General features: G+C 37.8%; 1 protein-coding gene across 1 annotated transcript in view; it reads left to right on the top strand.

The window, feature by feature from the left end:
- The first annotated feature begins 381 nt into the window (after nt 1–381).
- Nucleotides 382–27,496, top strand: part of LOC133642591 (glypican-6-like) — a 196,259-nt gene continuing 169,144 nt past the window's right edge. Inside the window, exon 1 of the mRNA XM_062036875.1 lies at nt 382–427. Coding sequence (XP_061892859.1) covers nt 382–427 — 46 coding nt within the window. The remainder of the gene's footprint in view (nt 428–27,496) is intronic.

The raw sequence follows: 27,496 nt of genomic DNA, 5'->3' as shown, positions 1-27,496 counted from the left end.
ATTCCGCTCTATCCCGGTATTGAGCACTGTATGTGTATATATATATATATATATATATATATATATATATATATATATATATATATATATATATATATATATATATATATATATATATATATATATATATATATATATATATATATACATATATATGTATATATATATATATATATATATATATATATATATATATATATATATATATATATATATATATATGTATATATATATGTATATATATATATATATATATATATATATATATATATATATATATATATATATATATATATATATATATATATATATATATATATATATATATATATATATATATATATATATATATATATATATATTTGTATTAGTATGGGGAACATGTTTGTGGAGGGAAGTGTAGCCAGCGCGGCCTGCAGGAGCAAAGGTCACCGCCTCTGTCCATGGTGCTGAGGACAGAGCACCATCAGACGGGGGCGTGGCAGTGCTGACGGCGAGACACAGCCGGCAGGTGATTGGATTTCACAGGTGGTACGTGTTAATCTAATCATCTGTTGTCTTTAACAGTAAGCGGCCGGCAGCAGAGAGAGAGAGAGGATACGGACGTGACTGAAAAGTCATGTTCTGCGAGAGAAAGCTTATGTGAAAAACATATGATCATTAAAAACCTTGTTAAACCTGCACGCTGGGCTCCTGTGCCGTGTCTGACATAAATAACAAAGACTTATTTTAGAGTTATTTAGACACTAGGGGAACATATAAGGGTTAGGGTTAGGGTTAGGGTTACTAATAAGCCACAATTCCGAGGTTATTGAGGGAAGACTCTTAGTTAATGGCTTACTGGTTGTATAATAAGGCCATGCAGAATAAGGCATTAATAAGTCCTTAATAATGACTAATTAAGAGCCACTATGTTACTAATTTGCATGTTAATAAGAAACTAATTAATGGTGAATATGTTCCCCATACTAAAGTGTTACCAAATATTATATCAAAATCCAATTACAGGATGTTATTTATGTAGTTTGATCATTTTCCTCGATTGACGTACTAACATGTGGTTTATTTTGTACGTATAGCATCATCTACAAAGATACAAAAAATTACTATTGCGACATCTAGTGGACACATTTAGAACAGCTGTTTCTTTCATTCTAAAATGTCAGGTTCATTTTGATACTTAGCAAACTCATCCAGCGGGCCGGATAAAACCTGTTCTGGCTATATTCTTACGATGATAAAAACAACTATTTTTGTTATATTTTGCATATGTGGTATAAAACTAACAAGGCACCACAAACATTTACAGAAAAGCCTGTCAACAAACTTTTTTGTGTCTGGTAATTTCAGGATACAAAATTCTGTGAGCTCCTTTCTTTGTTTTGACCCATTTTGGGGACACATTTGGACATGTTCTGTTTTATTTTGGCACTGTTCAAATAGTCATCTCTAATGACGACACAGATGAATGACAAATTTTTGCTTTGACGACGCAGCAATGAGAATTTGTTTTGTAGTACAAAAGCTTCCGGGCTATCAAAGAAGCATAGCAGTCGTTTTTATCTGGTCCCTAGATGTCGGGCTCTGTGGATTCTGTCGTGTTTCTCGGTGGAGGATGTAAAATCTGCAGCCCTGGAAGCCGTAACGCCTAAATACAGTCATCCATTAGGGCAGGGGTGTCCAAAGTGCGGCCGGGGGGACATTTGCGGCCCGCAGCTAATTGTTTACCGGCCCGCCACATATTCTGGAAATGCTATTGCAAAAAAAATAAATAAAAAACATTTAAAAAAGTGGAATGAGTTGAAATCTAACTAGAAAAAGTTGCAATGTTGACAATGTTTTTTTGACCTATTCAAGGCTCCAATTACTTCAAATATTTCACTGTGGAAGTTGCGTCATCAATATATTTTTGCTGTCTTGATTTTTCAGTCTGTCGTCTTCCTCTCCAACTCTCCAACCCTCCTCTGCTCCCGGCCGCTTACTGTTAAAGACAACAGATGATTAGATTAACACGTACCACCTGTGAAATCTAATCACCTGCCAGCTGTGTCTCGCCGTCCCGCACATGCCCCGCCCCTAGTCGATGGTGCTCCGCCCTCAACACCATTGACAGAGGCGGTGACCTTTGCTCCTACTCCTCCTGATCACACTCTTCCCCCACATTCACTTTAAAATGTTTTATGTGAAATATATTGCATATATTGTGTGGTTGCCATATAAATAAATCAATGTTTTCTTTGACAAAAGAGCATAAAACAAACAAAATAATAGTTCAAACGTAAAATGGACAGATACTGTATATCTGAAGTTGATCCTGTAACTTAAGTGTTGAAAGTAAAAAAAAATAAAAATGTATCACTTTATGGGTGGGGGACCGTTTGGATCCCAACAATATTTAGTGGGATTTGATTTATCTTTTTTCTGCGATTACTCAAAAATAATAATGAATTAAAATCAATGGTGTCCTGCATTATTGATCGTTTAGGGCTCTGATTACGAAATACTGCATATTTCAGTTTTACTATTAAAAAAAATAAAAACATTTTTTTTTACTTAATATCAACCTGAAGTTGATATAGAGATTCACTGTAAGCGTTAAATACAAAATAAAAATAACTTGACTTATTTTTAACATTTTAATGACTGAGACCCTTTATGGTCCTTATGCGGCCCGCAGCCAATTGTTTACCGGACCGCCACACATTCTGGAAATGCTATTAAAAAAATAAAAACAAATTAAAAATGAGGTGAAATCTAACTAGAAAAAGTTGCAATGTTGACACAAAGCTGCCATGCAGGATTTTATTGATCTTTTTTCTGTGATTACTCAAACATAATAATTGATCTTATAGGGCTCTAATTACTAAGTACTGCATATTTCAGTTTTACTATTAAAAAAAAAAAAAAACTTTTTTTTTTTTACTTTATATCAACCTGAAGTTGATATAGAGATTTACTGTAAGCATTAAATAAAAAATAATCATAACTTTACTTATTTTTAACATTCTAATGACTGAGACCCTTTATGGTCCTTATGCGGCCCGCAGCCAATTGTTTACCGGCCCGCCACACATTCTGGAAATGCTATTAAAAAAATAAAAACAAATTAAAAATGAGGTGAAATCTAACTAGAAAAAGTTGCAATGTTGACACAAAGCTGCCATGCAGGATTTTATTTATCTTTTTTCTGTGATTACTCAAAAATAATAATTGATCTTATAGGGCTCTAATTACTAAGTACTGCATATTTCAGTTTTACAATTAAAAAAACAAAAAACTATTTTTTTACTTTATATCAACCTGAAGTTGATATAAACATTTACTGTAAGCGTTAAATAAAAAATAAAAAAAACTTTACTTATTTTTAACATTTTAATGACTGAGACCCTTTATGGTCCTTATGCGGCCCTCAGCTAATTGTTTACCGGCCCGCCACACATTCTGGAAATGCTATTGCAAAAAATAAAAAATAAAAACATTAAAAAAAGTGGAATGAGGAGAAATCTAACTAGAAAAAGTTGCAATGTTGACACAAAGCTGCCATGCAGGATTTTATTTATCATTTTTTCTGTGATTACTCAAAAATAATAATTGATCTTATAGGGCTCTAATTACTAAGTACTGCATATTTCAGTTTTACTATTAAAAAAAAAACAACACTTTTTTTTTTTAACTTTATATCAACCTGAAGTTGATATAGAGATTTACTGTAAGCGTTAAATAAAAAATAATAATAACTTTACTTATTTTTAACATTTTAATGACTGAGACCCTTTATGGTCCTTATGCGGCCCGCAGCTAATTGTTTACCGGCCCGCCACACATTCTGGAAATGCTATTGCAAAAAAAATAAAATAAAAACATTAAAAAAAGTGGAATGAGGAGAAATCTAACTAGAAAAAGTTGCAATGTTGACACAAAGCTGCCATGCAGGATTTTATTTATCTTTTTTCTGTGATTACTCAAAAATAATAATTGATCTTATAGGGCTCTAATTACTAAGTACTGCATATTTCAGTTTTACAATTAAAAAAACAGAAAACATTTTTTTTACTTTATATCAACCTGAAGTTGATATAAAGATTTACTGTAAGCGTTAAATAAAAAATAATAATAACTTTACTTATTTTTAACATTTTAATGACTGAGACCCTTTATGGTCCTTATGCGGCCCGCAGCTAATTGTTTACCGGCCCGCCACACATTCTGGAAATGCTATTGCAAAAAAAATAAAATAAAAACATTAAAAAAAGTGGAATGAGGAGAAATCTAACTAGAAAAAGTTGCAATGTTGACACAAAGCTGCCATGCAGGATTTTATTTATCTTTTTTCTGTGATTACTCAAAAATAATAATTGATCTTATAAGGCTCTAATTACTAAGTACTGCATATTTCAGTTTTACTATTAAAAAAAAAACAAAAATTTTTTTTTTTTACTTTATATCAACCTGAAGTTGATATAGAGATTTACTGTAAGCATTAAATAAAAAATAATCATAACTTTACTTATTTTTAACATTTTAATGACTGAGACCCTTTATGGTCCTTATGCGGCCCGCAGCTAATTGTTTACCGGCCCGCCACACATTCTGGAAATGCTATTGCAAAAAATAAAAAATAAAAACATTAAAAAAAGTGGAATGAGGTGAAATCTAACTAGAAAAAGTTGCAATGTTGACACAAAGCTGCCATGCAGGATTTTATTTATCTTTTTTCTGTGATTACTCAAAAATAATCATTTTTGAGTAATCACAAGGTTTCCAAGGTTTCTCATAGTCATTCACATCGACGTCCCACTGGGGTGAGTTTTTCTTTGCCCGTATGTGGGCTCTGTACCGAGGATGTCGTTGTGGCTTGTGCAGCCCTTTGAGACACTTGTGATTTAGGGCTATATAAATAAACATTGATTGATTGATTGAGTTTATCTTATAGGGCTCTAATTACTAAGTAGGACATATTTTCAGTTTTACTATTAAAAATTTAAAAAAAATACAAATAAAAAAATTAAATAAAAAAAGACAGAAAAGGCAGAAAGACAGACGTTTTTTTTTTTTTTTTTTTTTTTTTTTTTTTTTACTTAATATCAACCTGAAGTTGATATAGAGATTTACTGTAAGCGTCAAATAAAAAAATAATGATAACTTGACTTATTTTAAATATTTTAATGACTGAGACCTTTTAGGAGCCCTAAAGGTATTAAAAAAAAAAAAAAAAAAAAAAAAAAAAAAAATCCATAAATTTTGCTATGGTTTGAAAATGAAAAATATCAAATGTCCCCCGCATGCTTTAATTTCTCCGTGTGCGGCCCTCAGTGGAAAAAAAAAATGGACACCCCTGCATTAGGGACAGCAATGCCTGAAGGTATACTTGTAGCAGCATAATTAAAACATGGTCAAAAATGATCTTGCAACAAACTTAAAAATCTGCAAACTGGCATCAATATCCACTCATCCTTTATTTACAGGGCCAGATGGTAGGTTTGGACGACACTGAACGGCTTCTAATACAACAGATGCTGAATTGTAAAATGCCCGTGTTTTGGCTGGCTGGCTGTGCACCATTAATGTCTAAAAGCCCATTATCCAAGGCAAATATGCCCCCCCCCCACCCCCCCCTTTCACGGCTGCTATCAGAGAGCATCACGTCATTTCTTTGGGAACGAAGGTCGGGCTTCTGTTCAATTCACTCTGTCATTTCTCAACATAAACAACCCGTAATGTTCTCTTTTAGCCCGATATTCTCTCGACTGTCAAAAAGGCAAAACAATCGATCTTTGTGAAAAGCCAGTGACTGGAGAAACTTTCATTTTAAAGATGCTTAAATGAGCTGCCAAGCGGTGATTGATGGACTGTGCGAAAGTGGCGCCCCCTTCCTCCGGATCCAATAAAAAAAACGGGGGCTTTTAATTATGAGAGCTTCATATTGATGTTGTCAGTTCCGTTGCTACATGCGGCACATGCCGTGTGAGAGGAGACTGCGGTTCACCACCGGTGGCATCGCACGCAATTACCTGAAAAAACGCCTCGTCATCAGAGTCAAGCGACTCCCGTCCGTTTTGCGCTCGTACCGTGTAAAAAGGAATTTATGGATGATTGATGAACGGCGTCTCATGAAATAACCTAGGCTGTCCTCAGGAACAATTTCATATCTCTTTAATAAATGATGCCTTTGAATGACCTTTAAAAGCCAAGGTGTTATCAACATCACATCCTGTTGAACAAGGCGTCGGTACTGTCTATATGCCTGAGGTCACTTAAGTCTTAACGTCTGTGTAAAATATTTATTGTACAAACCCCAAAACCAGTGAAGTTGGCACGTTGTGTAAATGGTAAATAAAAACAGGATACAATGATTTGCAAATCCTTTTCATTCTATATTCAATTGAATAGACTGCAAAGACAAGATATTTAACGTTCAAACTGCAAAACGTTGTTATTTTTTGCACATTTTAGCTACTTTAAAATGTAATGCCTGCAACGTGTGCCAAAAAAGCTGGCACAAGTGGCAAAAAAAGACTGAGAAAGTTGAGGAATGCAAATCAAACACTTATTTGGAACATCCCACAGGTGAACAGGCTAATTGGGGAACAGGTGGGTGCCACGATTGGCTGTAAAAGCAGCTTCCGTGACATGCTCAGTCGTTCCCGAACAAGGACGGGGCGAGGGTCACCACTTTGTCAACAAAGGCGTGAGCAAATTGTCCAACAGTTTAAGAACGACATTTCTCAACCAGCTATTGCAAGGAATTTAGGGATTTCACCATCTACTGTCCGTGATATCATCAAAAGGTTCAGAGAATCTGCACGTAAGCGATGATAATACGGACCTTCGATCCCTCAGGCGGTACTGCATCAAAAAGCGACATCAGTGTGTAAAGGACATCACCACATGGGGTCAGGAACACATCAGAAAACCACTGTCAGTAACTACAGTTGGTCGCCACATCTATTCGGCGAGGGCCGATTTTTGTCCTACTAATTCCGGCGGACCTTGAACTCACCGTAGTTTGTTTGCATGTACAAATTTCTCCGACGCTGCCACAGAAAGACGTGTTTTATGCCACTCCTCCCTTTGTCTCATTTTGTCCACCAAATGTTTTATTCTGTGCGTGAATGCACAGACGTAACCTCAGTGCATGACTGCAAGCTAATCGATGCTAACATGCTATTTAGGCTAGCTGTATGTACACATTGCATCATTACGCCTCGTTTGTAGGTATATTTGAGTTTATTGAATTTCCTTCACTTATATCGTCAGTGTTTATTTAATTTGTATTTGCATGTCTCATGACACATTATATGTATGTAATATTGGCTGCATTTCTCATAGTTGCTTGTGTGCCATGTTGTTCCAGACCACAGCAAACGTTTCCCAGCTTGCAAAGATTGTAATAAATCCATTAGAAGATGACAGCCTGTCGTTTCCTTTAACTTGGACTCACACATCTATACCTTTGGCCATTCTAAGTCACCGATTTCCAGGAGTTATCTCAACCTCCGAAAAGCCTTCGTTTTACTAATGTTTTCAAATGTAAAAATATGTGGAATAAATATTAAATTTGAGATTTGCGCCAACCTGCTTAATATTGTCATTTTGATAGTAGGCTAATTTAGCTAATATAGACACTTACACCATGTGTTAAAGTTAAAGTACCAATGATTGTCACACACACTAGGTGTGGTGAAATTATTCTCTGCATTTGACCCATCACCCTTGATCACCCCCTGGGAGGTGAGGGGAGCAGTGAGCAGCAGAGGTGGCCACGCCCGGGAATAATTTTTTTTGGTGATTGCCTTCATTATAACATTTATATAAGGCGTACAATTTTTTTGCGGCTCCGGACGGATTCGTTTTTTTGTATTTTCAGTCCAATACGGCTCTTTCACCGTTTTGGGTTGCCGACCCTCGGTCTAGGAAGACCGTTAAGAGTTCCCGGCTGTGAGATGTTACTTGATGTTGCTGGTGTACAAGCTCTAAAAATATATATTTTTTTCACATATTTATTTACACCAATCACATATAGTACTGATGAATACTGGTATCGATAAAAATATTTATATTGGTATTGATATTGGCCTACTCATTTGTAACAAAATTAAAAAACTTGACCCTTTGAATTTTGTCAGGTCAACTGAAAACTTTTTTTTTTTTTTCCAATAAACTGTTTGATCCCTAGTATGTATTGTATAATATTAAAAATGTCTAATAGTATTTCACTCACTGCCATAACCCTCCACGATAAATGGCCCACTAAAAGTATGTTTGCCACTTGCAAAAATTAGCATAATTGACAATGATGCATTTGCATATAATTGTAATGGATGGACTCAGAGAGAGGTTTAACTTTGTGGGGGGGAAAAAAATTGCGTTCACTGACAGTCCCATCATAATGTGTTTGAGTATGGTCAAACAGGTAGTTTCAAATCTATTTCCAAATAGTCTCCAAATGTACTTGTGGCGGGCTGCCATTAATAAATGCATGTACGGGAACACTAATGCATACTTTTGTTTTTTTTTGTTCAAGCAAACTGATGAAATACAGCTTGCAGGGCGAGCACTTTTACTTTCATTTTAGTGCAGCTTGTCAGTCTCGATTTTAGTCACTGCTGAGCACTGGAACAGACCAAATAGAACAGCCGTATTATTAAATACTAACATATTGTTAAATATGACTGTAGAAGCCGCTGTCTTGCAGGTTCCACAGATGCACGTCAAAGTAGCCACGCGCATAAAGTTCCCAACAGCTTTAATGTTTTTTCAACACCACCATCAAATAATCTTGCTTTATTTTTTCGGACTTTCCAGTCTTTCTCCCAACTTCCTCTCCCTCCTGCAACAGATGATTAGTTTAACACGTAACACCTGCGCAAACTAATCATCTGCCAGCTGTGTCTCGCCGTCAGCGCATGCCACGCCCCCGTCTGATGGCGCTCTGTTTTCAGCACCCTGGACAGAGGCGTTGACATTTACTCCTGCAACGCGCCGATCACAATCCCTTTCCACAATGACATTTCTCCAAGTGGCCGTTTTACAGTTCTCTGTTATTCAAAGTGAAGTTTTAGCTACGATGATAAGTGTTCACAAATGACGTCTCCCTCTATTGTTTTGTTTTTTATTGCAATATTGACATGCCTGTGACAGTTTTTTTTTTATAGTCGAGCCTGTCCGAAGTCGGAATTAATTTCTCATTACAATGTCTGGCATTTCACATTTCATAGTCTAAGATACTACATTTAATCCTATAAATAACAATTAAGTGTGTCTTTTCTCCATCCATGATAACAAGAAGGTCACCTTTATTACTTATTGCAATTATTTCCAGTAATTATGGCAATATGCATGGAACCCCTTGAGCTGTTGTTCATTTTGAAATGGATTTGTCACACTCGGAATGGCATGGAGGGGCTGAGCGTAATATATTCTGTATTGTATATAAATGCCGCCCGTCCTCTTATAATCATGCTGTGATTTTTTTGTTGTGCCGCGGTTTAGATATTTTTTTCAAGTTCTCCACATTTTTTTTTGGCGCAGTTCAGAGTTTAATGAGACTGTTGTGTAATACTAAAACAACAGGCTGAACATTTGTTATGCCCGCCACACCTTGAAAATAAAGGCTTTTATTTTTGTACGTGAAAATAATATATTGTAGCCCCCAGAAGAAATCACACAGTCCGACGCAATTTTTAACTTTTATCACCAATATTATGATAACAAACAATGGCACAATACCAACAGGTTTTACCACCAGTGAAAACACTCGTGTTTCCTTGAGTCGACAACACTTCCTCATTCTCCGCCAATCACCTGCCTCCCAGCAGGCACAAGACATTGATACAACGTTGATTATACAGTTGTGCTCATACGTTTACATACCCTGGGATAATTTATGATTTATTGGCCATTCTTCAGAGAATATGAATGATAACACAAAAACCTTTCTTCCACTTGTGCTTAATGGTTGTGTGAAGCTATTTACTGGCAAACAACTGTGTTTAGTCTTTTTGAATCAACATGACAAAAGAAAGTACCCAAATGACCCTGATCAAAAAGTTTACTTTGATCTGATAACATGCACAAATGTTGACACAAACAGGTTTGAATGGCTAATCAAGGTTCCAATCCTCACCTGTGACCTGTTTGTTTGTAATTAATGTGTGTGTATAAAAGATCAGTGAGTTTCTGGGCTTCTGCCAGACTATTGCATCTTTTATCCAGTGCTGCACAGATGTTTCTGGATTCTGAGTCATGGGGAAGGCAAAATAATTGTCAAAGGATCTGCGAGAAACGGTAATTGAACTGCATAAAACAGGAAAGGGGTATAAAAAGATATCCAAGGAATTGAGAATGCCAATCAGCGGTGTTCAATCGCTGATTAAGAAGTGGAAAATGAGGGATTCAGGTAGACCAGCAAAGATTTCAGCCACAACTGCCAGGAAAATTGTTCGAGATGCAAAGAAAAATCCACAAATAACTTCAGCTGAAATACAGGACTCTCTGAAAAATTGTGGTGTGGCTGTTTCAAGATGCACAATGAGGAGGCACTTGAAGAAAAATGGGCTGCATGGTCAAGTCGCCAGAAGAAAGCCATTTCTGCGCAAATGTCACAAAGTAACCCGCTTGCATTACGCCAAACAGCACAGAGACAAGCTTTAAAACATCTGGAACAAAGTAATTTGGAGTGGTCAGGGTCATTTGGGTACTTTCTTTTTGTCATTTTGATTTAAAAAGAGTAAACACAGTTGTTTGCTAATAAATAGCTTCACACAACCATTAAAGGCCTACTGAAATGATTTTTATTTATTTAAACGGGGATAGCAGATCCATTCTATGTGTCATACTTGATAATTTCGTGATATTGCCATATTTTTGCTGAAAGGATTTAGTAGAGAACATCGACGATAAAGTTCGCAACTTTTGGTCGCTGATAAAAAAAAGCCTTGCCTGTACCGGAAGTAGCGTGACGTCAAAGGCTGAAGGGCTCCTCACATTTCCCCATTGTTTACACCAGCAGCGAGAGCGATTCGGACCGAGAAAGCGACGTTTACCCCATTAATTTGAGCCAGGAATAAAGATTCGTGGATGAGGAACGTGAGAGTGAAGGACTAGAGTGCAGTGCAGGACGCATCTTTTTTCGCTCTGACCGTAACTTAGGTACAAGGGTTCATTGGATTCCACACTTTCTCCTTTTTCTATTGTTGATCACGGATTTGTATTTTAAACCACCTCGGATACTATATCCTCTTGAAAATGAGAGTCGAGAACGCGAAATGGACATTCACAGTGACTTTTATCCCCACGACAATACATCGGTGAAGCACTTTAGCTACGGAGCTAACGTGATAGCATCGGGCTTAAATGCAGATAGAAACAAAAGAAATAAACCCCTGACTGGAAGGATAGACAGAAAATCAACAATACTATTAAACCATGGACATGTAACTACACGGTTAATGCTTTCCAGCTTGGCGAAGCTTAACAATGCTGTTGCTAACGACGCCATTGAAGCTAACTTAGCAACGGGACCTCACAGAGCTATGCTAAAAACATTAGCGCTCCACCTACGCCAGCCAGCCCTCATCTGCTCATCAACACCCGTGCTCACCTGCGTTCCAGCGATCGACGGAGCGACGGAGGACTTCACCCGATCATCCGTGCGGTCGGCAGCTAGCGTCGGCTAGCGCGTCTGCTATCCAACTCAAAGTCCTCCTGGTTGTGTTTCTGCAGCCAGCCGCTAATACACCGATCCCACCTACAGCTTTCTTCTTTGCAGTCTTCATTGTTCATTAAACAAATTGCAAAAGATTCACCAACACAGATGTCCAGAATACTGTGGAATGTTGCGATGAAAACAGAGCTTTTTTGTATTGGATTCAATGGTGTCCGAATACTTCCGTTTAACCATTGACGTCACGCGCATACGTCATCATACATAGACGTTTTCAACCGGAAGTTTAGCGGGAAATTTAAAATTGCACTTTATAAGTTAACCCGGCCGTATTGGCATGTGTTGCAATGTTAAGATTTCATCATTGATATATAAACTATCAGACTGCGTGGTCGGTAGTAGTGGCTTTCAGTAGGCCTTTAAGCATGAGTGGAAGAAATGTTTTTGTGTTATCATTCATTATTCTCTGAAGAATGGCCAATAAATCATAAATTCTCCCAGGGTATGTAAACTTATGAGCACGACTGTACATGCGTGTCCTTTCAAACTGACTTTGAAACAACCTTGCAAAATAGTTGTATTCGTAAAATTGAGACAAGGTTGTTGGTCCGGAAATTACCAAATTTCAACGGTCAAGTCAACGTCAGCGCCCAACATTGATTAAACGTCATCAACAAGCACGTTGTTTCAACGTTATGTTTGAGTTGCTCAACGTCAGGACCTATTTCAACAAGTTCTCAGCCTTGTTTCAATGTCTTGTCGCCCGCCGGGTTGGACCGAGAACACATCGCTGCATTGTCTTATTAATTACGGGTTCTCATACTGAGACCTGTAACGCATGCTCAGCCATTCCTTTTCCTCTAGTCCTCCGATGATAATGTTACGTGGAATAAGCTTTGTTTATTTTACACCATAGTGGTGAGGATTAGGATCACAATGAACAGCTGAGGTGTCTGTCGGGAAAAGCCGGCCCTAACAGTGGCGCATTCATTTAAAAAACGCATCTCGATGTTCAATTGTCCTTCAAGAACATCTTTTACTACTCACTGCAGACTTCATTAGAGCCATTAAACATAACAAAACATCACGTACTGTACAATATCTGCTCTCACTAGGACGCCGACTGATAAGATGCTGTTATATTCCCGAAGAATGACTCATAAACAAGCATCTTTTCGGGTCTTTCCCGCCCTTTTCCGGGTCTACGTCGGATGCCAAAGTTGACCAATTTGTCGGGTTACGTCCTCATCCTTCTACTATCAAGGTGAGAGGCGTTATTTATGATCGAGAATAAACCTTTACGAGCTCCGAGGAGAAAAAAAAAACCAGCTCCTCATCTCATGATGTCAACAACATACACTATATTGCCAAAAGTATTTGGCCCCCCATCCAAATGATCAGAATCAGGTGTCCTAATCAATAAATGGAAATAAATAAATAAATCAAGCACTTAGGCACGGAGACTGTTTCTAGAAAGATTTGTGAAAGAATGGGCCGCTCTCAGGAGCTCAGTGATTTCCGGCCTGGAACTGTCATAGGATGCCACCTGTGCAACACATCCAGTCGTGAAATTTCTGATGGACGAGTCTGGGTTTGAAGGTTGCCAGGAGAACGGTACAGTGAGTGTGAAATTTGGTGGAGGAGGAATTATGGTGTGGGGTTGTTTTTCAGGAGTTGGGCTTGGCCCCTTGGTTCCAGTGAAAGGAACTTTGAATGCTCCATGATACCAAAACATTTTGGACAATTCCATGCTCCCAACCTTGTGGCAACAGTTTGAACGGGCCCCCTTCCTCTTCCGACATGACTGTGCACCAGTGCACAAAGCAAGGTCCATCTAGAGACATGGATGACAGAGTCTGGCGTGGATGAACTTGACTGGCCTGTACAGAGTCCTGACCTGAACCTGATAGAACATGTGGTGGATTGTCCGAAGCTTAAACAGCAACAAAAGTGAATTTAGTACAACAAGTTTATTTACTCATAGTCAAAAGTGCATAAGTTGGATTGTTTTGTCCCTGCAAACAAACAGACGTCCTCCGGAGGACCCACAAACAAAGCAATCTCTCTCGAGTCCTGGTCTCCTGGCCATTTTTATCTGTTTCTTCGTGCGTCAATCTGTTTCCCTCGTGCGTCACGGTCTTGTTGTTTTGACCTGTCTGTTCCACAACAAACTCGAATCCCAATAACACAATCAAAAATTCTTGTAGACAGGTTGGCACGACTTCATGTTCAACTTTGTCCCACACCCGGTCCATTCAATGGCACAGAATAGAAGAGAAATGAAATGAGCGTACATTCTTGACAGACATGAAATATAGTTCAAAGGTCAGAAATTCTACTACAAACACCTTTGGGTTGAATTAGAACGGAGACTGAGAGCCAGGCCTTCTCGACCAACATCAGTGTGTGAGCTCACCAATCCGCTTTTGGAAGAATTGGTGGAAAATTCCTATAAACACACTCCGCAACCTTGTGGACAGCCCTCATGTGAGTCAAGGCAGGTGGCCAAATACTTTTAACTTTTGTTAACTCCCTGCGTTAGCGCTTATAATAACAATATCGTTAAAGGCCTACTGAAAGCCACGACTACCGACCACGCAGTCTGATAGTTTATACATCAATGATGAAATCTTAACATTGCAACACATGCCAGTACGGCCGGGTTAACTTATAAAGTGCAATTTTAAATTTCCCGCTAAACTTCCGGTTGAAAACGTCTATGTATGATGACGTATGCGCGTGACGTCAATCGTTAAAGCGGAAGTATAGGTACACCATTGTATCCAATACAAAACGCTCGGTTTTCATCGCAGAATTCCACAGTATTCTGGACATCTGTGTTGGTGAATCTTTTGCAATTTGTTCAATTAACAATGGAGACTGCAACGAAGAAAGCTGTAGGTGGGATCGGTGTATTAGCGGCTGGCTGCAGCAACACAACCAGGAGGACTTTGACTTGGATAGCAGACTGCGCTATCCGACGCTAGCCGCCGACCGCACGGATGATCGGGTGAAGTCCTTCGTCGCGCCGTCGATCGCTGGAACGCAGGTGAGCACGGGTGTTGATGAGCAGATGAGGGCTGGCTGGCGTAGGTGGAGCGCTAATATTTTTAGCATAGCTCTGTGAGATCCCGTTGCTAAGTTAGCTTCAATGGCGTCGTTAGCAACAGCATTGTTAAGCTTCGCCAAGCTGGAAAGCATTAACCGTGTAGTTACATGTCCATGGTTTAATAGTATTGTTGATTTTCTGTCTATCCTTCCAGTCAGGGGTTTATTTATTTTGTTTCTATCTGCAGTTAAGCCCGATCCTATCATGTTAGCTCTGTAGCTAAAGAGCTTCGCCGATGTATTGTCGTGGAGATAAAAGTCACTGTGAATGTCCATTTCGCGTTCTCGACTCTCATTTTCAAGAGGATATAGTATCCGAGGTGGTTTAAAATACAAATCCGTGATCCACAATAGAAAAAGGAGAGAGTGTGGAATCCAATGAGCCAGCTTGTACCTAAGTTACGGTCAGAGCGAAAAAAGATGCGTCCTGCACTGCACTCTAGTCCTTCACTCTTACGTTCCTCATCCACGAATCTTTCATCCTGGCTCAAATTAATGGGGTAATCGTCGCTTTCTCGGTCCGAATCGCTCTCGCTGCTGGTGTAAACAATGGGGGAATGTGAGGAGCCTTTCAACCTGTGACGTCACGCTACTTCCGGTACAGGCAAGGCTTTTTTTTATCAGCGACCAAAAGTTGCAAACTTTATCGTCGATGTTCTCTACTAAATCCTTTCAGCAAAAATATGGCAATATCGCGAAATGATCACGTATGACACATAGAATGGATCTGCTATCCCCGTTTAAAAAAAAAAAAATCATTTCAATAGGCCTTTAATACTTGGTTAAAATTTAGGTCACGAAATGTATTCGACAAAAAATAGTATTTTTTTGTTTTTGTTACTCCCTTCTTTTTCCACTTATCACTATAAGAAAGCTGTATTGACAGCAAATAGAACATGTTTATTTTAAGTAAAAGCTACTAAAAAACGGAATTGATTCTGAAATGTATCACGTCTTGTCAATGAGGACACACCACGCATTTTGTTCCAATGCTGCTGAATATTGTGCAAAGTCAATAACTCTCCGTTGTATAATTCTGTGGCCCGATAGAAATGTTGTGCTGTTGATGAGTTGGCCAGCTGCAGGAGCCTTCTGAAACTCCCACTGCAGAATTTTATTAAGGCGCTGGCCTTGGGAAAAAAAAACAAATAAAAAAACGAGATGGTTAAACAACAGAAGGGTGCGGGTTATCTAAAAAAAAACAAAAAAACCCACTATACTCAGCACAGATTATGTCAATTGAATGAGGCAGTTTGTGCTTAATAATATGACATTTGACTTTAGGATCAGGAGCTTTGTTTTAAAAAACAAAGAAACCGAATGACGATGAAACTGTTCGCTTTATCCAGCGGTATTAAAAAAAAAGAAAAAAAAGGAAATGGTTTTCAAACACATATAATTTGTAAAGATGAAATGACGCCCACTCTCTGGTTACAAAGTGGCCAAAAAGCCATGTTGGATGATTATGCAGTACAGAACAAGCAGCGCAGCACAATTATAGCATATTTTTAAAAGCATATTCGGTCTGTTTTTATTACTTTGGAACAGCTAAAATTCCAATTAGGGATGTCCGATAATGGCTTTTTGCCGATATCCGATATTCCGATATTGTCCAACTCTTAATTACCGATACCGATATCAACCGATACCGATATATATAGTCGTGGAATTATTATGCCTAATTTGGACAACCAGGTATGGTGAAGATAAGGTCCTTTTAAAAAATAAAATAAAATAAAATAAGATAAATAAATTCAAAACATTTTCTTGAATAAAAAAGAAAGTAAAACAATAGAAAAACAGTTACATATAAACTAGTAAATAATGAAAATGAGTAAAATTAACTGTTAAAGGTTAGTACTTTTAGTGGACCAGCAGCACGCACAATCATGTGTGCTTACGGACTGTATCCCTTGCAGACTGTATTGATATATATTGATATATAATGTAGGAACCAGAATATTAATAACAGAAAGAAACAACCCTTTTGTGTGAATGGGTTTTTTTTTGGGTTAGTGTACTAATTGTAAGTGTATCTTGTGGTTTTTTATGTTGATTTAATAAAAAAATTAAAAAAACAACAAAAAATAAAAATGATACCGATAATAAAAAAAACGATACCGATCATTTCCGATATTACATTTTAATGCATTTATCGGCCGATAATATCGGCAGGCCGATATTACTGGACATCTCTAATTCCAATCAATCCTACTTTGTGAGTATCTTTCAATTTGTGGTTATTTACAATGGAATACCTTTTTTTCACTGTTGAAATAAACAGCATTAAAAAAATCTGAATGTATATTTATGTCAATGTAAACCGAGCACAAATCGACAGTCAATGGAACGCTGCCACAGGAAGACGCGCTTTATGCCACTCCTCCTTTGTCTCGTTTCGTCCACCAAACGTTTTATGCCGTGCGTGAGTGCACAAAGGTGAGCTTAGATGATGTTGTTGACTTGTTGGGGTGCAAACTAGACATATTTGGTCAGTGCATGACTGCAAGTGAAATAAAAGGTCAAAATAATTTTAATTTTTTTCCTGCTGATACTGATAACTTTATGCTAATCAAAACCAACACCCAAGGACGTCGAAGTAAAATGATTATTGGTAATGTTGTACCGGGCCTCCAAGCACAGGGAGCCCTCTAGGCTTTTGTACAGTTAAAACAAAAATGATGTCCTATGAATCTGCAAGGTATAAAAAACAACACCATAAATGTTGACGTGAAATAAATATATCCATGAAAGTTCAATAATAAGGTTGCTTTAACCAAATTAACAACACCGAAGAACAACTCGACCTCCGATCAAAAATGCTATTCACACACAGCATTAGCATATTGGAACAAGGATGATGTGATAGAAAAAAAAAGTCATTATATCATTAATCTATCTGTGGCAGCATTAGAGGAAGTTATGCGCATGTTTCTCTTACATCTATCATACATGTGGTGCATTCAAAGACCCACGATTAAAGTTGGAAATAGAGGTGTTACTAGTTTTTAAAGATAGGGAGGCTTAACCCCCAACAGATGTACTAATAATAATATAATATTAATTATTATTATTACTAGTATTAGTTTCATTATGATTCGTATAATCTACTGATTTTATATATATATATATATATATATATATATATATATATATATATATATATATATATATATATATATATATATATATATATATATATATATATATATATATATATGTATGTGTGGGAAAAAATCACAAGACTATTTCATCTCTACAGGCCTGTTTCATGAGGGGTTTCCTCAATCCTCAGGAGATTTGCTGAGGATTGAGGAAAACCCTCATGAAACAGGCCTGTAGAGATGAAATAGTCTTGTGATTTTTTCCCACACATACATATTATGCTCTACCACGGTATCGAGCACTATTTTTTGGATAATCTAATTAAGACATATATATATATATATATATATATATATATATATATATATATATATATATATATATATATATATATATATATATATACATATATATATATATATATATATATATATATATATATATATATATATATATATATATATATATACTGATGAGAGTATTTGGTGAACATCGTTTTGTCCTACTCATTTCGGCAGTTCTTGAACTCACCGTAGTGTGGACTGTGACGCAATAGTTTGCTTACATGTAAAATCTTCCACTCCTTCTTTGTCTCATTTTGTCCACCAAATGTTTTATGCTGTGCGTGGATGCACAAAGATGAGCTTTGTTGATGTTATTGACCTGTTGGAGTGCTAATCGGGCATATTTGGTCAGTGCATGACTGCACGCTAATCGATGCTAACATGCTATTTAGGCTATAGCTGCATGTACACATTGCATCATTATGCCTAATTTGTAGGTATATTTGAGCTCATTTAATATCCTTTACTTTTATCCTCTTTGTATTTCATTTAGTTTTGCATGTCTCATGACACATTATCTGTATGTAATATTGGCTGCATTTCAGATAGTTGTTTGTGTGCCATGTTGTTCCAGACCACAGCAAACATTACCTAGCTTGCCAAAGATTGTACTAAATCTATCAAAAGAAGACAGCTTGCCGTTTCCTTTAACTTGGACACACACATCCATACCTTTGGCCATTAAATGCCAGTAATTTCCAGGAGTTAGCTCACCTTCTGAGTAACCTCTGATGTACTAATGGTTTCTAATGTTGTAAAAATGTGTAGAATGAATATTACATTTCAACATGTCTGTCAACGAAGATTTGATTCAGCCTGCGACGCATAGTCATTTTGATAGTAGGCTAATATAGCTAATATACTTACGGTTTATTTGAAACAGGGACAGATACGGAAACATAGATATCTGAAACAGTCGTCCAATGTATGCATCATAGTGTTTGTAGCCAAAGCTCATTTACAACACTTGTCCCCAACAACAACAACAACAACAACAACACAGATCTAACATCATTAAAATAGGAAAATAAAAAGAATGAGGCAAAGAGGAGTCGATAATAAGGATAATAGTAATAATACAGACAAAGTGCAAACTAGATAAAAGACAATAATAATAATAATAATAATAATAATAATAATAACACTGACAAAGTGCAAACTAAAAAAGAACCAATTGGTAAAAATTTGTAAAAACTAAACATGGGAACATGATTGTTGCTCAACTAGCCACAATTGTGTTTGTTTTTTGAAAGTGACAAGTGCAGGTATACTTTTCAAAGTGTCAGGTAGAGAGTTTTGATTGATTGAGACTTTTATTAGTAGATTGCACAGTACAGTACATATTCCGTACAATTGACCACTAAATGGCAACACCCGAATAAGTTTTCCAACTTGTTTAAGTCGGGGTCCACGTTAATCAATTCATGGTAGAGTTCCGTAGTTGTGGTCCTTTTATTGAAAAACATAGACCCTTACCTCACGTTTTGTCTACATTATAACACTTATATAAGTATATGTGGTCCATTACGGCTCTTTCAACGTTTTGGGTTGCTGAACCCCTGGACTTCGTAGTGTCATGTCTAAGGATATTTTCAATCATCCAGCTCAGTTTATTCTCAGAGAATCCAATCGATTGCAACTGGACAGTTCAGTTTGTCTTAGAAGACCAACATAGTTGGTACAGTAATTGATATCTGAGCTGAATACTCTTATTATCTTAGAAGTCTATGAAGCCGATTATTTTTAGAATTCAAAAAATGTCACAATACCCGTTTATACTGTGTGTTCATACTTTATATCCATCTGGAAAGCTTTTTTTTGTACTGCTTGCAGAGAGCCAACTTTACCTGCTCAGTACACATGGGACTGCTTGTCCTTGATTTAGGGCCAATCGGAAAAAAGCCCCACAGGCGTTCAATATTTAAACAAAGGTAGGTGTAATGGCAGGTCGCTGTGCGACCAGGGACCTGTTCCCCCTCCCTTTAGGACGGATAGTGATCGGGTCAAACAAGGGAACGGATCGTGGTCTGACTGAAGATAAAACTAAACTAAAACAATGATCATGCGTTGTGGAACAGGTGGAACAGATTCCACAGTTATGTCAGCATATCAACAATATCCAGTGTTTCCCATAAAATGGCAAGATACCTGTGGCAGTGGGGGCGTGGCTATGGGCGTGGTCACCATGACATCATTGAGTAATTTGCATAATTTACTACAATGATTAGATTTTCTCTAAAAAGGCTAAAAAAATGTATACTTACTAATGAATTATAACAGTTTTGTTTTAAACGTCCATCCATCCATCCATTTTACAATATAATTACAACACTTTATGTACTTATTTATATACAGATTTGAACAGTAAGTTATTCACTGAAATATATTTATTAATTGTGGTTCTTACAAAATATATATCTTATAAAATATAAAAGCTAAAATGTCTCAAAGCTCTGCCCCTTTATTAATTAGTGCATACTAAATCATTTAACTTTAGCCTACTACTACAACCATATTATTTACCAGCAACATAAAGTGAAACAGAGGCAGAGGTGTCCTGCCACTGTCAGTAACAAATAAACAGAAAACAGTAGTGGTGGTAGATAGACACAGAGCTTCATCAAACATCTGATCCACTGAACAAAGAGCTCCAAAAATCTTGAACTTTAGACTGCCATCAGTTTTACTCCCTACACTTAACCATGTGTTTCCTACTGCCTGCAGACTTTGCACCCTTTGTTATATACACATGTTGTGTTTCTAATATAAATACATTTAATAAAGTCAAATACAAATAAGGCAACAAGAGAAGTATCCTACACTTCTCTTTTGTAAAGTAAATCTGAACAGCCGATATGGGCATCTACATCAACTATATGATTTGCCTGAGAAGCTGGAGAGGACAAAATAAAAAAATATATTAAAAAAATAAAAAAATAAAACAAATTATTTTTATTTGTGGCGGACGTAATTCTTTCGTGGCGGGCCGCCACAAATAAATGAATGTGTGGTAAACCCTGATATGTATATATGGTTAGAACGCTGAAGATGGAAAAACCTGGAACAATCGATAGGATTGAGATCTAGGCTCTGATGGGCCACACCTCAACTTTGATTTTGGTGCCCTTCAAAAGGTTACTGACCAATTATGATGGTTGACCATATATCATCCGTATCAGATGATTTTCATTTAAAAAAAATATGTGAATAGGTAATGTTGATCACAAACACCAATCCCCACTGGCTGAGACTTTATTGTGTGAATGCTTTGGAGCATTCACACATATGGTGTTCTACACCAAAATGCATCTATTTATTATTCAACAACTTCTTCTTCTCCAGATTTTGGCGCTCTGTAACATCCACATTTTTTCATCCGATTCAAACCGTTCCAACTTCAAACTGTTCAGCCTATTCGGGAATCGCGGACTTTCCCTTAACAAATTCCAAAAATTCCCAGATTTCCCAGAAATTCAGGTTTTCCGAGGTATTTTTCCCATTCAAAATGAATTGGCCATTTTTCAACTAATTCAAACCGTTCTGATGAAAATGTGGTTGCAGGAAAACATGCTGAACATTCGCTTCTTTAAAACCAGGAGCGACTTCTGTGGCAAATTAGTCCAAGCTTCTGACCAGAACTTATTTACTGCTTGTCCGTAGAATAGAAGCTAGCGGCAGACATGAACTGAAGCGAGTACTTACTGAATGTGTCCCTCGTCTTGCTCATCTAAATGAGAATGCGGTCATTTCAATTGAACCCATAATAGCGCCAACATGGCGGCCCGCCAAAGCTTTTCATTTGGCCCGTCGAACATCGCCCAAATAGGCTTGAAGAAACCATTTAAACTGGAGTTAGTCATGTATGCAGTACTGTCGGCACCCCGCAGGGGGAAACAGCGAGGCATATGTGTCACGATGACGCGGAAGAAGACTACTCATTCAACCCTTGGAAAAAAAATTGAAATAAATTGCAAAGGATTGTAAAGGATACACAACTATCGAAGAGTGGCATTCATATGTTTTTAATATTCAGTGTTTTATTGATCATAGTAAATATTGTATATCCCCCCCTCTTGTACATTCTGGGTGTCCAATTCAGTTAAAAACTGTAAAATTTAATTCTGTTTTTTTTTAGGTGGTCGATCTTAACGTTTTTAGAACTCTATCGGACATTGTGACTTTTGGTATTAGTGTTCCTGAAGAAAAGGGACCCAAACCCACATACTGTACAGCAGATTTTTTACAGCTAAATGTGCACATATAATTTATACATGCATACACCTTGGCCCCCCCCAGACACATTTTTTTTAATCTAAATGTGGCCCTCGAATCAAAATATTTGCCCAGCTCTGATGTAGATGATCTATATCTGCTGTACAGATTTACTTTAGAAAAAAGAAGTGTTGGATACTTCTCTTGTTGTTATGGTTTACAGAGGGGAGATGACGGCTCAGACACCAGGGGGCAGTAATGTTCAATGGTCTATTATATATATATTGTCAATATATATATAATACAAATAAACAATACTAACTAACGATACTAAACTAAGGAATGGAGTGTGTGACCAAAATCCAAGAGTGTGTGTGGTGTTAAACTATGTGTGTAATTAACTGTTGTGTGTTACCGTGATGTTGGATGGGGAAGCAGACAAATCCAAAGGGGGGCTAGGGAAAAGGGGGTCCGTGATCCAAGTGAGGTCTGTGGGCAGAGAGAGAGAGAGAGGCGACAAGGTCCGTGTCCAGGCGGGGGTCGAGGATTGAGGGAGGCGGTCGAGATCCTGGGCAACGAAAGGAAAACATTGCGGGCACAAGGGAGAAGACAGGGGACAAATCAAGCCTCGGAGAGGAAACAAGGAGAGAGAGAGCATAAAGATTGTCGCTTACGGTTCACCATCGAGAAACTAAGTTCCCGCCAGGATCCTTGGGTCCACTGGTCCTTTATACAGCTCCCTCTCATCAGGTCCAGGTGCGCTGATTGCGGATCGCCCACAGTTTAAAACAGTTCAAAGTCTCAAGATTCACAGTTCTATTGCGTAATGACGTCGTTCCCACGGACCCTTAAGGGAATCATTTGAAAAATTGGCAAGCGATTCCAATGAATTGATACACTGGGAACCGGTTCTGAACAAGAACTGGTTTTCGATTCCTTCTTTTTTTTACTTGCATCGAACAAAGAGAGCCCGGTTTTCCAAGTCAAAGTTCTTGTGTGGTAAGCATACTAGGCCAATAAAGCTGTTTCTAAAGTTAAAGTACCAATGATTGTCACACACACACACACACACACTAGGTGTGGCGAAATTATTCTCTGCATTTGAACCATCACCCTTGATCACCCTCCTGGAGGGTGAGGGGAGCAGAGAGCAGCAGCAGTGGCTGCGCCCGGGCATCATTTTTGGTGATTCAACCCCTAATTCTAACCCTTGATGCTGAGTGCCAAGCAGGGGGGTAATGGGTCCCGTTTTTTTATATAGTCTTTGGTATGACTCGGCCGGGGTTTGAACTCACAACCTACCGATCTCAGGGCGGACACTCTATTCTGATAAATGTCGGACAGCATTTTTGAGATAAGATCCCAAAGAACTGATCATTTTGTCCTCAAGTGTGTATATATGCTTAACGTGGTCAAGACCATGGTTGATATTGTATAAAATAACATTCTTTGTCAAGGACATTCCATTTTCACTTGTTTGGTGGATGACAAATGTTTTCTTGACTTTTCTCTTCAGATTGTGGGCTTAACCTGATTGTGTCGCTGCCACTCCATGTTCTGAAGTAGTCGGATGGAATTTAAAAAGACAAAAAAAAACCCACACCATATTCTGTCCTTGGTGTTGAACGACATCTTTTTTTCTCTCTCTGAGCTTGTATTTGTGTGCTTTTTGTGTCAACTGATTAAACAGTCCTTAAAAGAGTCTTTGTTTTCAAAGTTAATAAAAAGAGAAGAAAAGTGGGCTTTGAGGTCATTTTTGACGAAATGAATGGCAAATCTGCTCTCAGCATACCTTTAGATTGACGTGTAACCTGTCTTATACGTAGCAATTGGCTATGTCGCGGTCGTGCAGATTCTTGCAAATTCAACCAATCCCTGCGAATTATGCTCGGCCTTGCAACTTTGTCCAATGGCCGCAACTTCCCCGCATATTTTGATCAATTAGCGCCCTTTTCGGCAATCAAATTTATTTCTGAGCGGCGCTCTACTGAGCACGTCAACTGTCTAATGCAGTGGTTCTTAACCTTGTTGGAGGTACCGAACCCCACCAGTTTCATATGAGCATTCACCGAACCCTTCTTTAGTGAAAAATAAAATGTTAATTTTTTTTTCAAATTCAACACAAATGTATATGTTTTTGGTAACACTTTAGTATTGGGAACATATTCTAAGTAACAAAGACTTAATTTAGAGTTTTTTGGTTAGGGTTAGGGTTAGGGCCAGGGTTAGAGGTTTAGGGTTATAACAAGGCCATGCATTAATAAGTACTTAATAATGACTAGTTAAGAGCCAATATGTTACTAATTTGCACGTTAATAAGTAACTAATTAATGGTGAATATGTTCCCATACTAAAGTGTTACCATGTTGTTTTACTGGTGCATAAAATGAACTGTGCATGAACATCACCTTGTTCAAACAACAAAACCAACACAGTGCATAAACTCACAACAAATGACACACCTGCAAATCAGTCTGACTTCTGCTGTTGCCGTATCCGTAATACGCCGATAGGGAGAAGTTTTTATTTACACGATGAGTCGGGTGTGTCTTGACCTCCGCCGAACCCCTGAGCCCGACTCACCGAACCCCTAGGGTTCGATCGAACCCAGGTTAAGAACCACTGGTCTAATGAATACGTGTTTCTTGTGTAGACTAGTGTTGTCCTGATACCAATATTTTGGTACCCGGGATCAAAATGTATTTTGATACTTTTCGGTACTTTTCGATACTTTTCTAAATAAAGGGGACCACAAACAATGGCATTATTGGCTTTATTTTAACAAACAAATCTTAGGGTACATTAAACATATGTTTATTATTGCAAGTTTGTCCTTAAATAAAATAGTGACCATGCAAGACAACTTGTCTTTTAGTAGTAAGTAAACAAACAAAGGCTCCTAATTAGTCTGCTGACATATGCAGTAACATATTGTGTCATTTATCATTCTGTTATTTTGTCAACATTATTAAGGACAAGCGGTAGAAAATGAATTATTACTCTACTTGTTCACTTACTGTTAACATCTGCTTACTTTCCGTTTTTACATGTTCTATCTACACTTCTTTTAAAATTTAATAATCACTTATCCGTCTGTTGTTTGGATGCTTTACATTAGTTTTGCATGATACCACAAATTTGGGTATCAATCCGATACCAAGTAGTTACAGGATCATACATTGGTCATATTCAAAGTCCTCATGTGTCCAGGGACATATTTCCTGAGATTATAAACATAATATACATTTAAAAAAAACGAAAGAAGATGTTGTTATGCCAAAAAATATTGATGTAATCATAGTAGTATCGACTCGATACGCTCCTGTACTTGGTATCATTACAGTGAATGTCAGGTGAAGATCCACCAATTGTGTTTGTTTACATTTTGTGTAGTGAAGCATGTTTCGGTATTCCTCGTCCTGCAGGGATGATACTTGTAAGAAACTTACTTTATTTGTCGCCATGGAAACCAGGATTAGTGACTACAAGTAGCTTCAACACTGCAGACTGCGGCTGGATGTTAGCCGCTAGCTAGCTAGCCATGTCTTAAAGCACCTCTTCCTGTGAGGGCGTTTCAGTGTTATAACTTTCACTTTTATCTTTACTTTTCAAGCCAAAATGCGTCCGTTCTCCCTTTTCTGTCTACACACTGTGTCTTCTTGTAAGTACTCTGTGATTGTGCACTGCCGAACATGCCTGTCTGCTCATAAGCAAGCAATGACACAACGGGGGAAACAGGTGGGGGACCGGTACTTTTTAGAGGCGGTATAGTACCGAATATGATATTAGTTTTGTGGTACTATACTAGTACCGGTATACGGTACAACCCTAATATAGACAATGCAGGAACGACAACATGAAACAACATATCAACCCTTAATTGCTCAAAGGTTGCAAATTACGTTTTCTAGCATCCCTTCCACCTACTTCTGGTCCCTGTCTATGGTACTAAGCCTTCTGGGTAATGTAGTAAACAAATATTTAGCAACACACCAGCGTCCTGACCTCCGTGTGTTCATGTATTTCTATATTTATTTAACCTTTATTTATCCAGGGTATGGCAATTAACAACATGCTTTCATTTGCAATGCTGACCTTGCAAAGAGGCAGCATTTACATATTTGAGGTAACGCACCGTGTAACATATGTAAAAGTAATTACAAACCCCAAAACCAGTGAAGCTTTTCAACTTATATTCAATTGAATAGACTGCAAAGACAAGATACTTAACGTTCGAACTGGAAAACGTTATTTTTTTTGCAAATATTAGCTCATTTGGAATGTGATGCCTGCAACATGTTTCAAAGAAGCTGGCACAAGTGGCAAAAAAGACTGAGAAAGTTGAGGAATGCTCATCAAAACACTTATTTGGAACATCCCACAGGTGAACAGGCTAATTGGGAACAGGTGGGTGCCATGATTGGGTATAAAAGCAGCTTCCATGACATGCTAAGCCATTCACAAACAAGGACGGGATGAGGGTCACCACTTTGTGAACAAATGCGTGAGCAAATTGTCCAACAGTTTAAGAACAACATTTCTCAACCAGCTACTGCAAGGAATTTAGGGATTTCACCATCTATGTCCGTAATATCATCAAAAGTTTCAAAGAATCTGGAGAACTCACTGCACGTAAGCTATGATAGTACGGACTTTCGATCCCTCAGGTGGTACTGCATTAAAAAGCGACATCTGTGTGTAAAGGATATCACCACATGGGCTCAGGAACACTTCAGAAACCACTGTCAGTAACTACAGTTCGTCATTACATCTGTAAGTGCAAGTTAAAACTCTACTATGCAAAGCGAAAGCCATTTATCAACAACACCCAGAAACGCTGAAGGCTTCACTGGGCCCGAGCTCATCTAAGATGGACTGATGCAAAGTGGAAAAGTGTTCTGTGGTCTGACGAGTCCACATTCCTAATTGTTTTTGGAAAATGTGGCCATTGTGTCCTCCGGAACAAAGAGGAAAAGAACCATCCGGATTGTTATAAGTGAATAGTTGAAAAGCCAGCATGTGTGATGGTATGGGGGTGTATTAGTGCCCAAGACATGGGTAA

The sequence above is a fragment of the Entelurus aequoreus genome, linkage group LG02 (genome assembly GCF_033978785.1).
Source record: "Entelurus aequoreus isolate RoL-2023_Sb linkage group LG02, RoL_Eaeq_v1.1, whole genome shotgun sequence".
NCBI lineage: Eukaryota > Metazoa > Chordata > Actinopteri > Syngnathiformes > Syngnathidae > Entelurus > Entelurus aequoreus.
This window is presented reverse-complemented; position numbering and strand designations above follow the sequence as displayed.